This window comes from Phycodurus eques, chromosome 11, assembly GCF_024500275.1.
Source record: "Phycodurus eques isolate BA_2022a chromosome 11, UOR_Pequ_1.1, whole genome shotgun sequence".
NCBI lineage: Eukaryota > Metazoa > Chordata > Actinopteri > Syngnathiformes > Syngnathidae > Phycodurus > Phycodurus eques.
The window spans coordinates 5,473,167-5,489,711 of record NC_084535.1 but is presented as its reverse complement, the minus strand read 5'-3'; the positions used below and the strand labels follow the sequence as shown (position 1 = coordinate 5,489,711).

The 16,545-nt window shown below is 39.6% G+C and overlaps 2 protein-coding genes across 8 annotated transcripts; one reads left to right on the top strand and one right to left on the bottom strand.

Annotated features, from left to right (window-relative positions):
• Positions 1–219: 219 nt before the first annotated feature.
• LOC133409569 (peroxiredoxin-like 2A) lies at positions 220–9,154 on the top strand. Of its 4 annotated transcripts, none has more exons than XM_061689754.1 (7): positions 226–264; positions 1,842–2,020; positions 3,043–3,222; positions 4,043–4,134; positions 4,200–4,340; positions 4,835–4,990; positions 5,497–9,154. In XM_061689754.1, exons 2-7 carry the CDS (start codon positions 1,870–1,872, stop codon positions 5,590–5,592), a joined length of 816 nt encoding a protein of 271 aa, XP_061545738.1. In that variant the 5' UTR covers positions 226–264; positions 1,842–1,869; the 3' UTR covers positions 5,593–9,154. The 4 variants fall into 4 exon arrangements, with proteins under 4 accessions (XP_061545739.1, XP_061545738.1, XP_061545737.1 ...); XM_061689753.1 differs by lacking the exon at positions 226–264 and adding an exon at positions 272–1,421; XM_061689755.1 differs by lacking the exon at positions 1,842–2,020 and having other exon boundaries at positions 220–264.
• On the bottom strand, positions 9,040–15,714 carry sfxn3 (sideroflexin 3). 4 transcript variants are annotated; one of them, XM_061689750.1, is made up of 12 exons: positions 15,635–15,667; positions 15,455–15,536; positions 14,609–14,782; positions 13,420–13,590; positions 12,977–13,075; positions 11,604–11,679; positions 11,428–11,513; positions 11,228–11,355; positions 10,252–10,301; positions 10,106–10,155; positions 9,967–10,014; positions 9,040–9,331 (listed from the first exon to the last, which is right to left on the bottom strand). In XM_061689750.1, the coding sequence occupies exons 3-12, from the start codon at positions 14,770–14,772 to the stop codon at positions 9,235–9,237; spliced, it is 969 nt and encodes a 322-aa protein (XP_061545734.1). In that variant the 5' UTR covers positions 14,773–14,782; positions 15,455–15,536; positions 15,635–15,667; the 3' UTR covers positions 9,040–9,234. The 4 variants fall into 4 exon arrangements, with proteins under 4 accessions (XP_061545734.1, XP_061545733.1, XP_061545730.1 ...); XM_061689749.1 differs by lacking the exon at positions 15,455–15,536 and having other exon boundaries at positions 15,635–15,714; XM_061689746.1 differs by lacking the exon at positions 15,635–15,667 and having other exon boundaries at positions 15,425–15,628.
• Between the last annotated feature and the right edge of the window lie 831 nt (positions 15,715–16,545).

Here is a 16,545-nt window from a genome sequence, read left to right as displayed (position 1 = left end):
ATCTATCTATCTATCTATCTATCTATCTATCTATCTATCTATCTATCTATCTATCTATCTATCTATCTATCTATCTATCTATCTATCTATCTATCTATCTATATATCTATCTATCTATCTATCTATCTATCTATATATCTATCTATCTAGTCATCCACCCAGCGAGCGATCCATCTGTGCTCGATTACTTTCTCTTTCCCTGCTGGGATAATTAGTGCGCCTGCGCGAGAGCAGGTTCACTGGTCTTCGTGTCGTCACTATCAGGTGAGACAATTTGAGCGTTTATACCGCAGCTAAACTATCAACTTGTCGACCCGCAGCACGCATATAAAACGTCTAATTCTGATAAACGCGGAGGGCAAGCAATAAAAGACCAGTCCGGTGTTTTATTTCGAGAATTCAACGCTAACGCGAGATAGTTGCTAGCAGCCGCGAAGCAGTTTATTAAAGGTTTCCACTCAGTGTTTTAAGTTTAACACTTTCGCTACTGGTTTGGGTTTGTTTTAAATGTACGTTTTGGGCCACGAACATGTCACGAATTCACAAATTCACAATAAATTTGTGCCACGGGCTGTCTTAAAATGTAAGCTAGCTGTTGTGTTGGTAGATAAAATGATAAAGCGTGTCGTTTGAAGGTTTTTAACTGCAGCGAATGACGCGTCTCACCGTAATTGACTACATTAGTCTTGTCTGAATGTCACTTAACATTTGACTCATTAAATTCAATTAAAATGAGAACCATATGAGCTAATGGAAATGCTATGTAATCTGTTCCACGTTATTGACGTTATTGTGGAGTCAAATGTGCGACACTTTGGACACCTTCGTGGCAAGAAATGTATCGCACACACAAAACCACTTTAAATCATATATATATATATATATATATATAGTTAACAGAATAGAATCATACATTTTATAAGTGTAAAGAAATATTGTGATTTTTATCCCCGTTGGAGATTTTTGTCCAGAGGTATGTGTTCCCAAGTTGAAAATATTTCGCTGAGGTGCCACTTGAAGAGAGGCGGGTATCGCCCAGTCTTAATACACACTCACACAAGCTCGTGAAAAAGTAAACATTGGTTAATTGAGTTAATACACTAGATTCTCACTGTGTTTCTCTCATAAGATATTTATTTTTTGTCAATTTTACATCGGTTAATATGACCCGAATAAATACATAGCCTCGATGAGGGCCTATAAATTTGCACACAGCACAACCGATGGCACAATTACACAATCTAAACTCTTCCTTGTGGCACTTATGAGTGTTTTTTCCCCCGCCCCTTCCATTGAGCAAGTATTCATTATCAGTTGTTCCAGTACAATTTGTCCTTCTTTCCAAATCGACATTTTGACACCTCGTACGTTTTTGGATTTGTCTTGGAATGAGCTGATCGAGAGACGAACAATGGAGACAAGTTAGTATATGACTTTTTCTTGTTTGATTGTTTATCTCGATGTTTCCTTAGGCTCTTTATTTTTTCTTAGTGTCCTTGTGAATTGAGCATGAGAAAACAGTGAGTTGTAATTGACTGTTGGAAGTTATAAAAGGGCAGCAGGGTGAGATAGTGATGACATCTGCCTCAGTCAGGAGATGTGCACTATTAAATCGTGTTATGTTCGTTGAAGACTAAATTATTCGTCGTTGCGAATCAGTGTTTCCACTCATTTATTATTTTGGCTTGTGTGGTGTGCTGTGAGATTTTTGTAATATGTGCTCAAAGGTTGGATTTACCCTATTTTGCCTGATTGTTTTCGTATTCATAGTTTGGCATGCAGAGTCCCTGAAGGCATCATGTTTTGCATAAAACCTGTACGTTTTTGTTTTTTTCCCCCAGCGTGGGTAGTGAAGTGCTCACAGCGGCGATGCTGGCAGCATTGAGGCGAACTCTCCCCCCTCCCTACTACCTCCGCGTGGCATTCCCTTCGTACGTCGCGCGCTTCGAAAGAAGTCCGATTGCTCATTTTCACAGAAGTAGAGCCAAAGCCAGTACCGAGCCAGAAAAACGCGCTCCAGGCAAGGATTCACACTGTCAATTATTGTCTGTTGTGTCACTTCCCAGAACCTGCAGATTGTTGCCGAACCGGTGTGACTGTTAACTGCTACATGCTACCCACGGTGCATTGTGCTGAACTGTGTAACAGAACAATGAAACGGTGGCGGGTGGGGGATCCTTTTTTCAGTGGTACCTTCACTGTCAAACATTGTTTTTCTCCTCATGCATGTCAGGTATCACTGTATTTTGATATTTCTTTTTTTTCCCCGATTCCACCATTGAGGGGGTAGTGGTGATGGCAAATAGGAAACGATAATCTGTCTATTTTGGACAGTATAACTCAAACCAATTTTCGCCAGGCTTTATTAATTGCAGAAACGCTGACAAAACGCCACGAGGTGACATTATCTCGCTAAAAGCAGCTTCCTGTTCACTCTCCTTCACCAGGTGTCTTCAGTGGGTGTGCTGTTTTACTTCCTAAAGCAAATGTAAAGAAAAATCTGTTTTTATAAAGTCAAATCCGGTATATGCGCAACCTACTTGCGCATTCGGCAAAAAAGGTCTAAGCTCTTCTTCCCGGTTCGTGTGAAGGGCGGAGGAGACCGGATCAAAGAAACTGTAGGAACTTTAACATCAACGATGTCTTTTTTTTTTTTGTTTTAATACAAGATGTCACCACAGAGCCACCAGATTACAATATTCGATGTTTAGACTTTGTTTGTGGTTACATGTATCATATTGTATATAAATGATATACATGTACCTGTATTTAACTTCTGTCTGAAGACACAAGCCATAATGATTTTTTTTATTTTCAGCAAGTTTTACTTCACACAAATGTGCGACTTTTTTTCTCTCTTCACTCAAGCGAATTTTGACTCTGTGGCTCATGAAGGTCACGTTGATAAGTCCCAGACTGATTTGATGTCCTTGTGTGAATGATTTATTGTAAAATAATGTTCATTTAAAAAAAAAAAAAAAAAAAAATAGCGCACTATGATCATCAAACATTGTCATGTGTGTTGGTTTCTGTTTGCCGCAGCGTTGGGGTCCGTGTTTGCCGTGGACCTGTTTGGGATAGGCATGTGGTCTCTGGGTCTTGGGGCCGTGGGAGCTGCCCTTGCTGGCATCTTCTTGGTCAACTCCAATCTGACTCTTCCCAAACTAGGCAAGGCCACGCTGGAATATCTCGCCGATGCTGACCTGCTCTCCACTGTTGACGGTACGATTAGAACCTCTTAATGTGCCTGTCTTGGTGGCCTTTTTTTTTTTCCCTCTTAATTTTTTTAATTCATATTTTTATTTTGTTTGTATTTTTGAAACAATCAGCTCAATACTCCTGTAATTTCCCCTCTTGGCATCATTGGATTATCTTAATTTTAGCAAGTGAATGTCAAAATTTCCAAAAACAAACTCAACAGCCCGACCAGCAACCTGCCATATATTTATCACAAAATATTTTCATGGAGACAAAGTTCTTGTTTTTGACATAATAGGCAAATAGATGATTCTGATAAAAAAAAATGTATTTTTTTTTTTCCCACCCCCGGGACTTAATTGAGTCATAGCATATTTCCCAAAGTAGTAATGAAACGGTGTCATAAGAATTTTAAATATTTTTAGTTAAATACTGCCAATTTGTAATATAATTGCATTTAAATTGGCCAACATTACTGATTCTGAAGGCTCTGGGGAAATTAGATTGACATGGCAACACATTGCAGCGCAAATCTGATTGGACAAAAAAAAAAAAAAAAAAAAAAATTATCCATTTGTACTGGAATCAGTGCAGCCAAGAGAATGAACAGTACAGTTTCACTGAGCAATTTTAAGAATCTGTCTTAAACGTAGGTCAGTGCTTCTGATAGTATTTATGCCAGCACCACCTCTTACTTGTTTCATTTCACAGTTTTTGGGTGAGCAGGCACTCCAAAGACCCAACTATGTTTCCAAGCCATTAAAGTACATTTTCCATTATGTCTTTTTTTTTTAAAAGCAGAAATGATTGTTAGTAAAGGCATTTGTCTTGGCTGTGTCTGCAGATGGCAAGGTCATCAAAGCAAAGAGTCTGTGGGAAAAGAACGGCGCCGTCATCATGGCCGTGCGGAGGCCCGGGTGATTTTTGTGCAGAGAGGTGAACTCGCATGTTTCGGTGTTCAGAGTGTACAATGTGTCGGAAACTCAAATGTTTCCTTGCAGGAGGCTTCCGAGCTGTCCTCTCTGAAGCCCCAGCTGGAAGAGCTCGGGGTCCCTCTGGTGGCCGTGGTGAAGGAGCGCGTCGGCACAGAGATCCAGGACTTCAGACCGCACTTCGCCGGGGAAATTTACATCGACCAAAAGGTCAGCCGTCCCGTCGGCCCTCACACAATGCAGAACTTTCACGACGGAAGTAGTAAGTTGCTCGCTAGTGCCACCAGTAGGCTCACTAAACACTTAAACATAGAACTCCCATTTTAAAGGAGACCTGCACTTCTCACAAAAAATTTCAAATTAACTAATTCAACTGCCATTGATGGCTTTTGAAGTCAAATATCCATTAACTTAACTGGAGAAGGCTGTTGGTGCCATGAGTTAAGTTCACCTATATACGTTGCACAGTGCAAAGGTTCATCCTGAAATGTTATGCCAAAACCGAACGTCCAAAACTTTTTCCGAGTAGTGTATGTCCCCTTTAAATGATTCATGCCATGAGTAAATGTATAGTTAATATAATTTCAAAGCCGTTTGTTGGGACATACACGTGAAAGAGAAAATATGGAAGGGGTCTCCTCCAGATCCAGGCTCCATTCATTCGTTTATTTGGAATCCACTGACGAGCACGCTTTACTTAACAGAAACATTTCTACGGGGCAAAAATGGGTGCGATGGGGCTGTTGCGCTTCAGCGTGCTGCAGAACTTCATGCGGGCCTGGAGGTCCGGCTACCAGGGCAACATGTTGGGCGAGGGCTTCATCCTGGGGGGCGTCTTTGTCATCGGTGCGGGAGAACAGGTAGCGTACAGAAAACGCACGCATATACTGTACGTACATGGGAAGTATGGCAAGCCGTTTGAGCAATTTTATTCCATATCCTTTATATTCAGTTTAAGGACAGAGCGTACTTGTATATGGACCCTTAGCTGGATATTGAATATATGCTCTAATGGCTTTTTTGAAAGCCATTTGAGAATTTTAATTAAAGTTGAAGTCCATGTACTAGTACACGTTTTGTCCGCAGTGGTAGAACAACACTGGTTACATTTTTCTTTTCCTTCTTTCTTCTTCCCCGCTATGACTTTTCTGCACCCTAGAAAAAGACTATTACCGGTGCTATTAGAGGACAAGGCTAAGACACAATTGTGCTACTTGAAGGCAGAAATGCTTTACTAGTGTGCACAAAGCTTGTACTAGTACATGGACCTAAAGCTGGATATTAAAGATATGGAATAAATGCTTTCCGGCTTTCCATAATATGAGAGACCACTCATTTTGTGTAACCTCCACGTTGTGGTCTACAGGGGGTCCTACTGGAGCACCGCGAGAAGGAGTTCGGCAACAAAGTGGAAGTGGCGGATGTTCTCCGAGCCGCCAAGAAAATTCTACCTCGCAAATAAGTTTTTATTAGAGCACTGAATATAAAATGGTAAAACTAGAAAGTACTTATTGCAAATACACTATGTCCAGTATGGACATCTCGGCCAGTTTACAGTAGGCAACCTCTATTGTGAGACAAAAAGCTGTGAAATGTTCAAGTGACTCAATTGGTGAAATGATAACCTTTGTGGGCACTTTAAAAGCTAGACGGGTATGGAAACACGCTGATTTGAACACTAGATTTTGCAGTTCAATTATATGAACTTCCGATTGCCAATAGTTTGTCTCCCACGCCGACACTCCGGCTGGCCTCAATCATAACTGACATATGTGCCGTTATGCGGTTATGTGTGTAACAATGATGACTTGTCTCTATAAACTCAGCAACGAGAGGAGCAAGTTTGATGCTCAAACGCGCATTCCTCAGACACCGCTGCAATCATTATTCTGAGGCCTTCTGCAGTGTGGGTGTGTGAGACAAATCATGTACGTGTGGCTAAAAAACAGCAATAAATGGACAACTACAGTACAACACTCATTGACTGTTTGACTTTGTTATATTTAAACCTTACCGTAATGACAGCCAAAAGTTAATGATTGGTTTTGGAATTATCTGTCCATGGTTGTAGTTTGCTGTGGTGTACAACAGCACTGCATCAGGAGAGCTATTTTGAATATTTTGACTCCATGTGGGTTAAGGTAACCATATAAGATTTATTTATTTATTTTTTTATTTTTTTAAATATATATAAAATCAATTTGGTGACTGACTAAAGTCATGCCTTAATGTGCAGGAAAAACCCTGTATACACGGTATCCAATGGACATAATTGGATGTCAGTCACATCTTTTATTCTCGTACTGAGTAAAATACACGTCCAAGTAATTTATATATGCCAACACAATACAAAAAAACAAAAAGCGAGTACACCGCACCAATGCTGACAGCACTACATGACTGTGAAAACATATTCATAGTGTGACATGGATTGTCTTAACATTTGTGCCTTCAGTACACATCTTAATTTGTGCCATTCCAATGTGCTTGATTGGGACATCACGAGAACGCATCAAATACACACACACACACACACACACACAATGAGATGTAATGTAGCTCTTTAAAATACTCTTTTTATGCATAATGACATGGTGCAAAACCACTTAAAATAAAGCTTGTGGGAAAAACGCATTTCTTTTCGTCATAAACTTGTCCCTCTTTGGTTACATTGTAACAGTAATATGTATCAGTACTGTACAAAAACCTTCCAGTGTCGCTCGGGGGAGACTAATGACGAAATCAGCAGTTCATAACGAGCACACTCGGCAAGTACAATCTTTAGTATTTAACTTTGCAGCATGATTCTAAACATTAATATGGTTCCTTGACTTTGTGTAGTCTTTACATGGGAGCGACAAATGCTTTGACAGGTTGAAATGAAGGTTATGATTCCTGTAGGTGAGGTATAATGAGATGAACTATTATATACAATAAAAGGACATTTGAATGAAACCTTTCAAGAATTCAACAGTTGAAATAAATGACACGGCTGGAATTTGGACTCGTATCAGTGTGAAATAAACTACTGCACAAACCATCAAAATGTGCTGTATGAATAGTGGACTCTCGGTAACCCGGAATAAAGACGAGATGCTTGATAAGATGCGTGGCAGCTGGTGCATTCAGGGACACCGGCACATCTTAGTTTAAATGAACAAACAGCCATCCCTCTACCGTATACATTTATATTGTTTCCAATCCAACAACAGTACTTTATTTCAGCAGGGAATGACAATGGGCATTTAATAACTACAGTGAGGTAGAGATTTTTGGACCAATTATCTGGTATTTTGTGTGAAAGTGGAATTTCACATCACATCAGAGATGTCTGCGCCACATAACCCAACGGCGTGGCCACAATTCATCCGTGAGATTGTTTTAAAGCAAAGTCGTGAAAAAGGAAAGTCTGGACACTTGAGTGACCGCACTGCGCTGTCATTGGCTACAGCCATGTCACATGATTTATGGATGCCAGGTTACCAGTCTTCTCCATTTCCACCATCTTTATGCTATTAGGCCTTGGTCTAATTTTAGCAAACTAGTTTGTGGGCTGTAGGCTTTTCCACTTGTCCCGTACAAGGCGTCCGGTTGCATTGTTTCTTGTCTGAATCATATCCTATTTCTCTTATTATTCATTAGGTTTCCCATGACGATAATCTCAAATTAACATATATATATATATATATATATTGTCCGTTTGCTGTGGAAAATATGCCTTAAGTGAGCGACGCAGCTGAATTCGACTGCACTATTGCGTTGTGTACGGGATTCGGCAACTACTTTTGACGAGTGGCCGCCGGTAGGTTGTGGTTTTGAATCGTCGGTACGTGGCTTTGCTACATCGCAGTCAACTCGTTCGCTCGAATGATAGCGTCTATTCGCGGTGCGGCCACTATTTGAGGAATTATTGTGTATGTATCTATATAAAGTATATATTATTAATAAAAACCCTGTTATGGCCAACACTGCAAAAACACCACACAAACACTAAAAGCATTTTTCCTAACTGCATTCCCATCATAGCATTTACATTAATATAGAATATTCCATTTTATAATCCTGTTTACATGTTCCACACCTACATATATAATGTCCAACATAGAATAACTAGTCTTTGCACCATCAAGTATGTTAGAACTTTAAAATAATGACACATAAAGAGGAAAGCTTGTCCAACAAAATGTCTGCTTGTTTCATGACTGTATTGCTTAGTCGTTTGAAACATGGCAGGGTGTGGTCGGGGTACAATGACAACTTTAGGTCTGCGTGTCACTCTCGGACTCACTTTTCTCGCGGTTAACTTTGGCCAACATTAGCACTAAGCTGTTTGTAAGTGTGTGTTCGAATCCGCTGTGTAACAGTAGCATAGTAGTTGGACTACGTACACTCAGTAGCTCATTACCTGTAATACAAAGGGATTTAAGTACACTTAAAGCAGGGGTGGGGACCCATGTTAAAGTTTGTACGGAGTCCTCAAAGGGCCATAGTTGTCGGGGGGGAATGCTAATTTTATTACAAGCATTCATATGACAGTGTTCCCTTATTTTACTTCAATGAAAAAGAGAGGTTTACTTTGATATTCTAATTTTGTGATTGAGAACTTTGGGTTTTGTTAGCTTTAAGATACGATTATTAAAATCAGGAATCATTTTGCTCTGAAGTAAAAAAATAAATAAATAAATCAAAGTTTCAGTTCTTGAATTGAACTACTGAAATACATTTTTCCACTCTGCTGGTGTATTTTTATCAGCATTTTGGTTTTATAATTTCATAGTGGGCCGAATCAAGTGCTCTATAGTATGGCCCACGAACTGTAGGTTGCCCACCCCTGGCTTAAAGGAAAGGTGCACCACTTTAACACTGAGGCCGACAGCAAAAACAGGGGTTGTCATTTTGAAATAAATCCAACAATAGTACCAGTGTAGAAGTACAATAGGACAGGGATCTTACATTCAAGTTCATAGCTAAATACATCAGTAACGTTACTTTTACACACAAACGTCTTTCCTCAGTGTGTTTGACTTGCGTTTCCAAAAACATAAATAAATTGCGTGTGTGTGTGTGTGTGTGTGTGTGTGTGCGTGCCGTGCGCGTGGAGGTCCTACAGGCCCTTGTTGAAGTAGACCAGGGTGGTGGTCTCGTTGCTCTGTCGTATCCTGTCCTGAAGCTCCGGCTCCAGCCCGCTCACTTTCATAGAGCTGCAAACGTACGACCCGGGACGCCATTACACCACCGAAAGGGGCGGAACAAACCGCATTGTTTACACAACTGTGTGTGTTGTGTGCACATGTGGTTTTGTCATGCGATTTTGTTGTGCGCATTGAAGAGTGTGTTTTTAGTGTGCATGTTATGCTTTTTGTGCATGGTTTGAGTGTACATTTAGTTTTTCTGTCCATGTTTTGTTGAGTGTGTGTAATTTATTTTTGTTGGTTTTTAGTATACTTCTTTGTGTGCCTGTTTTTGTGTGGGTGTCGTTTTTTTTTGCATTTTTTAAAATATGGTTTTTAGTTGTTTTTTTATGTAAGCAATTTTTTATTGTGCATGTGTTTTTTGGGTGTGCACATTTGTTTGTGCGTGCACATGTAATTATTGTGCATTTAAACACTTTTGTGTGTGCGAGTTTTGTTTTTGAGTGTTTTGTTTTTTTTGTGAGTGATTTCTAGCGTGCGCGCATTTGGGCATGTTTTTTTTTTGTGCGTGTACGTGCATACGTGTCCATTTTTTGTGTGCGTTTTTGAGTGTGGACTTTGTGTATTTGTTTGTTGTGTGTGTTTTAAAAAATATATATATATATTTTGTCTATGTTCTGTTTTTTGGTGTGTGCGCTCGTTACCTTTTCTGTGGGAACAGGGCGCAGCACAGCGGGGTGGCAAACACCAAGCTGTCAATCAAAGAGAGGGCGGGGTTATTTTGAGACTGTTCCAAGTCCAAAACATACATAGGCGCTATGTTAAATCCTACCGCCGACTTACCACAAACCCACGAGCCCCACCTGGATGGGAGCGTTGAGAATAGGGAAGCGCTGCAGGGAGACGACTATATGTTAATATTGGAATGTTGACAGACTCTTTTGAGCTAAACGCCAGCAGGGGCCCCCGACATGACTGAAGAATATTACCTTCATGAAGGCTCGCTTCTCCAGTGTGTTCATTATGACGGGAGGGATAGCTGCAAGGGTGGGGAGGGGTAAAACAAAACAAAACAAAACGCTCGTAAATGCCTCATCTCTGCTTTAAAAAAAATAACAGTTGGCGCAACTAGCTCACTTTAACTATCACTACTATAAATAGCCATGTTTTCACCAAGCAATATAGTTGGGCTCTCTACAACCTGTTTAAATCAGCATTTCCACAGTAGCATGCCAGTAGCTACGTACGAAAATTGCATAACATTGTAGTAACAGGACAACTCCAATGTAATGTTATTGATGTAACACCGTGTACTACAACAAAATGAATAGAAGTCAGCACGTTCTTACAGCCATGCGGCAAATGCAAACATTCTCTTTCTGCAGGTTTAATGAAGCCATTTAAGACGTTCTTAAAGCTACTTTGATCCAATGTAAGGACTCTCATTCACTGAATGTGATAACGAGGAGAGAATACACATCGGCACGATCTTACAGCAGGAAGCGCAAACTTTATTAGGTGTACAAGGTATGTGCAGGTTTAATTTAAGACTACACATTTGTTTCCCCAGCCTACTTTGACTAAATGTGTGACCGCATTCACTAAACAAACACGAGGAAAGAATATATGTCAGCGCAGTCTTACGGCCATGCAGCAAGTGCAAATATTGCTTGATGCCAAATGTAACTTTTTTTTAGGACAATTTTTAAATGCCATGATCAAATGCAAGACCTCTCATTCACAAAATGTGACCACTAAGAGAATATACATGTCAGCGCGGTCCTACAGCTGCGCAGCAAATCCAAACTTTAACAGGTGCCAAATTTTGCGTTCCTTTTGATTTCAAAGTTAATTAACGCAACTACAGTGGTATCTTGACTTCCGAGTGTAATTTCTTCCATGACTGACTTTGTAAGAAAACCTTTTCCCAATTGTGTGTGCGCGATAAAATGACATGGTGTTTACCCATAGCTGGCACCGCCATGCCGATCCTGGACACCACCACCTGCATGATAGCCAGCTGGGCCGCGTTGGCAGACTCTCCTAACCTGTTCCCGTTCTCGTCCGTCACGGGAATGCCGTACTTTAACTCCCTTGGGGGCGGGGGAAACACGAGCTGAGTAGCGCTGCATCGCGTACAGCTGTGGAAGCGAAGGAGGTCTCACCTCTGTCTCATGAAGGGAATGTTGATACAGTTGGCAGCGGCGACGGCGGCGAAGGGCACGAAGCGGCTGATGATGGGCGGGAGACGCTGAGGAGGGGGGGCACGGACACACTTAAAACCATCAGAAAAATCACCTTTCCATTGAACAAGCAGTCGGTCGCGTTGATGCGACGTTACCGTGGCCAGAGACTTGAGGCCCAGGGCGGTGACCACGGCGCCAGTAGTGGCACTCACGTAGGCCGCACCGAGCTGACTGCAAATACACACACATCAGGTTTTTTTCCCCCCTGTCTTCATCCAATCAGGCATCAGGAAGGGCAGGGGTGGGCAAACTTTTCATTTGTTTTGAAAGGGGAAGATGGGCCAGGTCATTCATACATGAAGTTTGGGGCGGGCAGTAAAATATATAGAATAATTTTTAAATTACACAATTCCTGCTCATTTTGTTGATTCATAATGTAATTACAATTAAACAATTATTTCGAACTAATACAAAATAAAATGTGCATTTTTCAATTTGGCTAATTCTTGAATTTACTTGCATTTAATTAACATTTACGATGACACGAATATTTTTTTGGGGGGGAAAACTGCTTGTTAAATGAAACAATTACTTTACTAAAATAATTGATGCTCATTTTTAATGTTAATTATAATTTCACAAATTATTTAAAATACAACACAATCATACATGTTTAATGTAAAATGGTTTATATGATATAATAATAATATAATAATAAATGTTTATATTGTTTATATGTTTATTGTTTATATGTTTTATATGACTTATGTTTCTTTTATCTACAATTCACAATTTAAGGAATTAAATGAATATATTTTAGGAGAACACACTAAATTAATAAAATATGTTTTTTATTTTTATAAAATAACTGAAAACTGAAACATTAAAAGTATTGTTGAAAATAATTTTATTATTTATTAACCAATTATTTATCGTAATAAAATGTTAATCATGCAATTGTTTATTTTAATTTTTGTAATTTTATTTACATTAAATTATTTATCAAATTGCATTTTTATTTTAACTTGCCAATTTTAGAAGAAAACAGTTAAAATCATGAAACAAAATAGTTTTAATAAAATGAATGATTATTTTAATTGTATTCTTCTTCCTTCTTTTCCTTTCGGCTTGTCCCTTTAGGGGTCAGCAACACAGCGCGTCATCCTTTTCCATGTAAGCCTATCTCCTCGTAACTAGCCAAATTTCGGAGAAAACGGCTACGTTAAGGAAAAACATTTTTCTATCAAAATTAAGCATGCAAATTTGTTATCGTATTATTTACAATTTATTCTTAACCAATTATACCAATCTAAATTGTAATTAACCAATTATTATAACCATTCAATACAAATATTTATATTTTATTTACAATAAATAACCAATGTATTGAACAATAAATGAATAACAATACCCTGAAAATGAATAGATACATTTGAATTATTTTAGGAAAAAAAAAAAAAACTCCTGAATGAATGCAACAAATATTTGCCCACCCTTGATCTGGGTGAAAGTGAGAGGTGGTCCATACTTGACTGTCATGGGAGCATCTCCACTGCGGTTGGTGTAGTTGACCACTGCGTTGAAGGATTGGTTAACCCACTGCCAGAACACCACCGCCGGTGTGGTCCTGTAAGCATGTGACAAATGATTAATAATTATTACTACGCGATCATGTGAGCATGAGTGCTCATTCAATGAGTGAATGAATCACTTGACACGTTAAAAGCTCAACACTATTGCATGACTACCAACGTGTGGCCTCCGCCCAAGTTGAGATGATGTTTTTTTTTTGTTTTTTTTCCGGAGTCTTTAAGAGGATTTTCACTCAACTGGGATTAAACCTCTATTTCAGTTCCCGTGCTTCTCTGTCAGTGCATTTATTTGGATGAAATGTACACTCATTCAGCGTAGCGGTTGCACGATGAACACACACAGTTTAGACACACGGCTGTGCCGTCACTAAGGCGGTACCTGTAGAAGGTGAGCATGCAGCCAGTGATGGACATGTTCATGGGCACCTGAGCGGACATCCGGCCGATCACGAACATCTTCTCGCCGGTGTCGGGGTGGAAGGCCGAATCGTACACGTACTTGGCCCTCCACAGCTGGTCCTCCGTCAGGCCGGGCGTCACCACCCCGGCTCTGGGGAGTAATAAATACTTCAATTTGTTTTCATTTCCATTTGTAATTTTTGCTCGATTTATTTGATGGCATTTTCATTTAACTTCAATTAACTTCTTTTAATTCCAGTTTAAAATGTAATTTAGTTTTTTATTTGTAATTTTAATTTAGCTGTGGTAATTTTGTTTTGTTATTTTAAAATGTATTGTTGTATTTGCAATTCTTTTTTATATTGATTATTGTAGGTTAATTTCAATTTAACTTTAATGCAGGCAATTACATTTGTTTTTAATTGCGATTTAATGGTAATTTTTTTTTTTTTTTCACTGTAATTGAATGGAAAAAGAAAATCTATTTGAAATATCATACGCTGCAACTACAATATTACCCTACTTCCACAAGTAGTGGCATGATCTGAAATTAAAAAACAGACACTGTGCCTCAATTAATTTCCAGGTACGCCGTCCACTCCAGTAAATAAAATGTAAAGACGTACACGTAAAGAATCAAGTTTTGCTTTTTCATTGATTGTTTTTGTGTGTGTGACAACCACAGAACCCAAAATGGAACTTATTTAAATGTATTGCATTATCATTTACAAGTGAAGCGCTCTTTGTAAACTGGTAGAATTTTGTAATGTCACTAGTCCTACTAGTAGTTGTGAACTAGAGCACAGTTTCGTCTCACTCGTAACTTGCAGTTGTCCTACGAGCACGCAAAAGTTGTCCAACTAGTGAGGTTAAAGAGCGTACTAGTTAGTAAATGGACCTTAAGCTGCGTATCAAGTACAGTATATGGAATAAACGTTCAAAAAGGCTTGCCGTGCAGCATCAGGTGGGTCACTGCAATGTAAGATGACGGTGGCAGTGAAAATGACATTTTTAACTCATTCGGTGTCAGCCTTCCCAGTTAACATGGATATTTGACTTCTAAAGCCGTCAATGGCAGTGAAGGTGTTAATTCCTCAATCCACACCAAAATGTAATGGCTTCCTCGTTCATTCCGTCACCCTGGCTGCAAAGCAAGCCGAGCCTCCTACCTGTAGTTCTCCACGATCACCCGGGCCTCCTCCAGCGTCCCGGAGGATAGCAGGACGTTCCTGGGGTCCGTGACCATGAAGAAGTGCTTGGCGCGGCCCATGAACGCTCCCTGGTCCCATCGCGGCTCTTTGATGTTGATGTTGAGGGGCAGTTCTCCAGACATCTTGGATTTCCTTGCACCAGAAAAAAAGGGACACTATTAGTTTAACACCCACCAATAGGAGTACCTGTTATTATTAGAAAAAAAAATTCAATGGGAGGAAGCATATTATGGGTCCTATTAGTTATTCATGGACAACCAGTGTGCACAACAGCTGGTACGGTGCGTTCAAGGGCAAAAACATATTTGAGCTATTGTTGTATGTTGTGTAAACAATCAATGTAAACTATGAATGGCATTTACAACGCTTCCTGTCAATTCCATTCAAAAGATTTGTCGTCAGACTTTGCGCGTGACTGTTGAGCTGAGTCCACACAATGCAGCACACCGGCTCGCCTTCCAGCTCAAATTCAGTTCCAAATGTGACGTATTGGGATACAAAAATTCCGGGATTGGAAAAACAAACAAACAGACGAGCCACCCGAATTTGGACATTGCGGTAGCAAAATAACTGAAGAGCTTCATCCCCAAATTCCACCATTTCGGCGCCCTCATGGTTAACGAGTCATCCGGGCTACTACCCGCCTCGGCGAGCGAGGGCTAGCTCCCCGCTCTTAAAGTATCGCAGGGAGGTTTAAAGCACCTAGTTGTGTCGTTATGTTATGAAACGAGAAAATACAAACAATCAGTAATTTACATGAAATCCGAGCGTTACCTGTTTAGGTTGAATTTGAAGACGACTGACCTCTCAATATCACTGCACCCGGCTGCTAGAGCTGTGTTACCTTCACGTGCCCTTACACGTGTGTGGGAATTCGGCTTTTACTCTATGTTGATAGTACGTAAACCGTGAAATACACACGAAAGAGACCAGCGGGAGCGTAAAGATAAGTAACGATTTGTCATAAACTCAGCGTCAAGTTACCTGAAGTCCAAATTAACGGATGAATCGATTTAAAAATGGAGCTATTTTGCGTTTTACCAACATCGGGGGGAGCCGATATGGTAAATTTTTGATGTAAGCAAATGCATCATAGTAGTTGACGTATTCAGGGCGTGATTAGTTGCCCGAAGCGTATCAGCGAGTACACGTGAGTGAAAATACCGACATCTGATTGGTCATACAAACGCCCTCTCGCTCTGATTGGTGTTTTTTCTTATTTTCCAATGACGCACAATGAAAACACTGCGCGAGACCATTTTTTCCCCCTGACCTTTTTCTCGGCTATATTGTAATATTCTGTATTTATTTCAACTTGCGGTATTTCAAACATCACTATTTTTTTTCCTGCTTTGAGATATCTGCTGATACAAATAGTGGTAAAACCGACAGCACCAATATGACATACCTCTTTTAGCCATAAGATGGTGCTGTTTCCCAATTTATTGTCACGACGCAGCCATTTGCCAACATTTTAGTTTATGCCAAGTACCAACTAAAAAATACTGAGCTCTACAAGTACCAAAATCATGGCCATCATTAAGTGTCTCAGAAGGCCTAAGTCTTCACCAAAAACGAGTCCGAAGATTTATTCCTAGGAAGTATATATAATATTTTTGTAAGACAAGTTTGAACATTAACACTGCGCTGAATATAATAATTTTTTTAAAAATTATAATTATTTAGCTAATGATTCAATTAAAATGTCCTGCACATAAAATCTAAATTGTAATTAAATACAAACAAGTTATTAATGATACGACTCAACTGTATTTAGGCAGTGATTCTTTCATTAAAAAAAAAAAAAAAAAAGACTGAGGCAAAAGTAGCAATAATGATTCAACTCCTTTACCTCGGTAAAAAGTACAAACTCTGAAATTTACTTCAGTAAAACA

What these genes read in the sequence shown, in the direction of transcription:
- sfxn3 (XM_061689749.1), bottom strand. Translation starts at nt 14,772, where the DNA reads ATGTCTGGAGAACTGCCCCTCAACATCAACATCAAAGAGCCGCGATGG. An exon ending in CATGGCGGTGCCAGCTATGG is followed by an intron (nt 10,302 to 11,227) that starts GTAAACACCATG and finishes CCACCCTTGCAG; the next exon opens with CTATCCCTCCCGTCATAATG. An exon ending in AGAAGCGAGCCTTCATGAAG is followed by an intron (nt 10,156 to 10,251) that starts GTAATATTCTTC and finishes GTCTCCCTGCAG; the next exon opens with CGCTTCCCTATTCTCAACGC.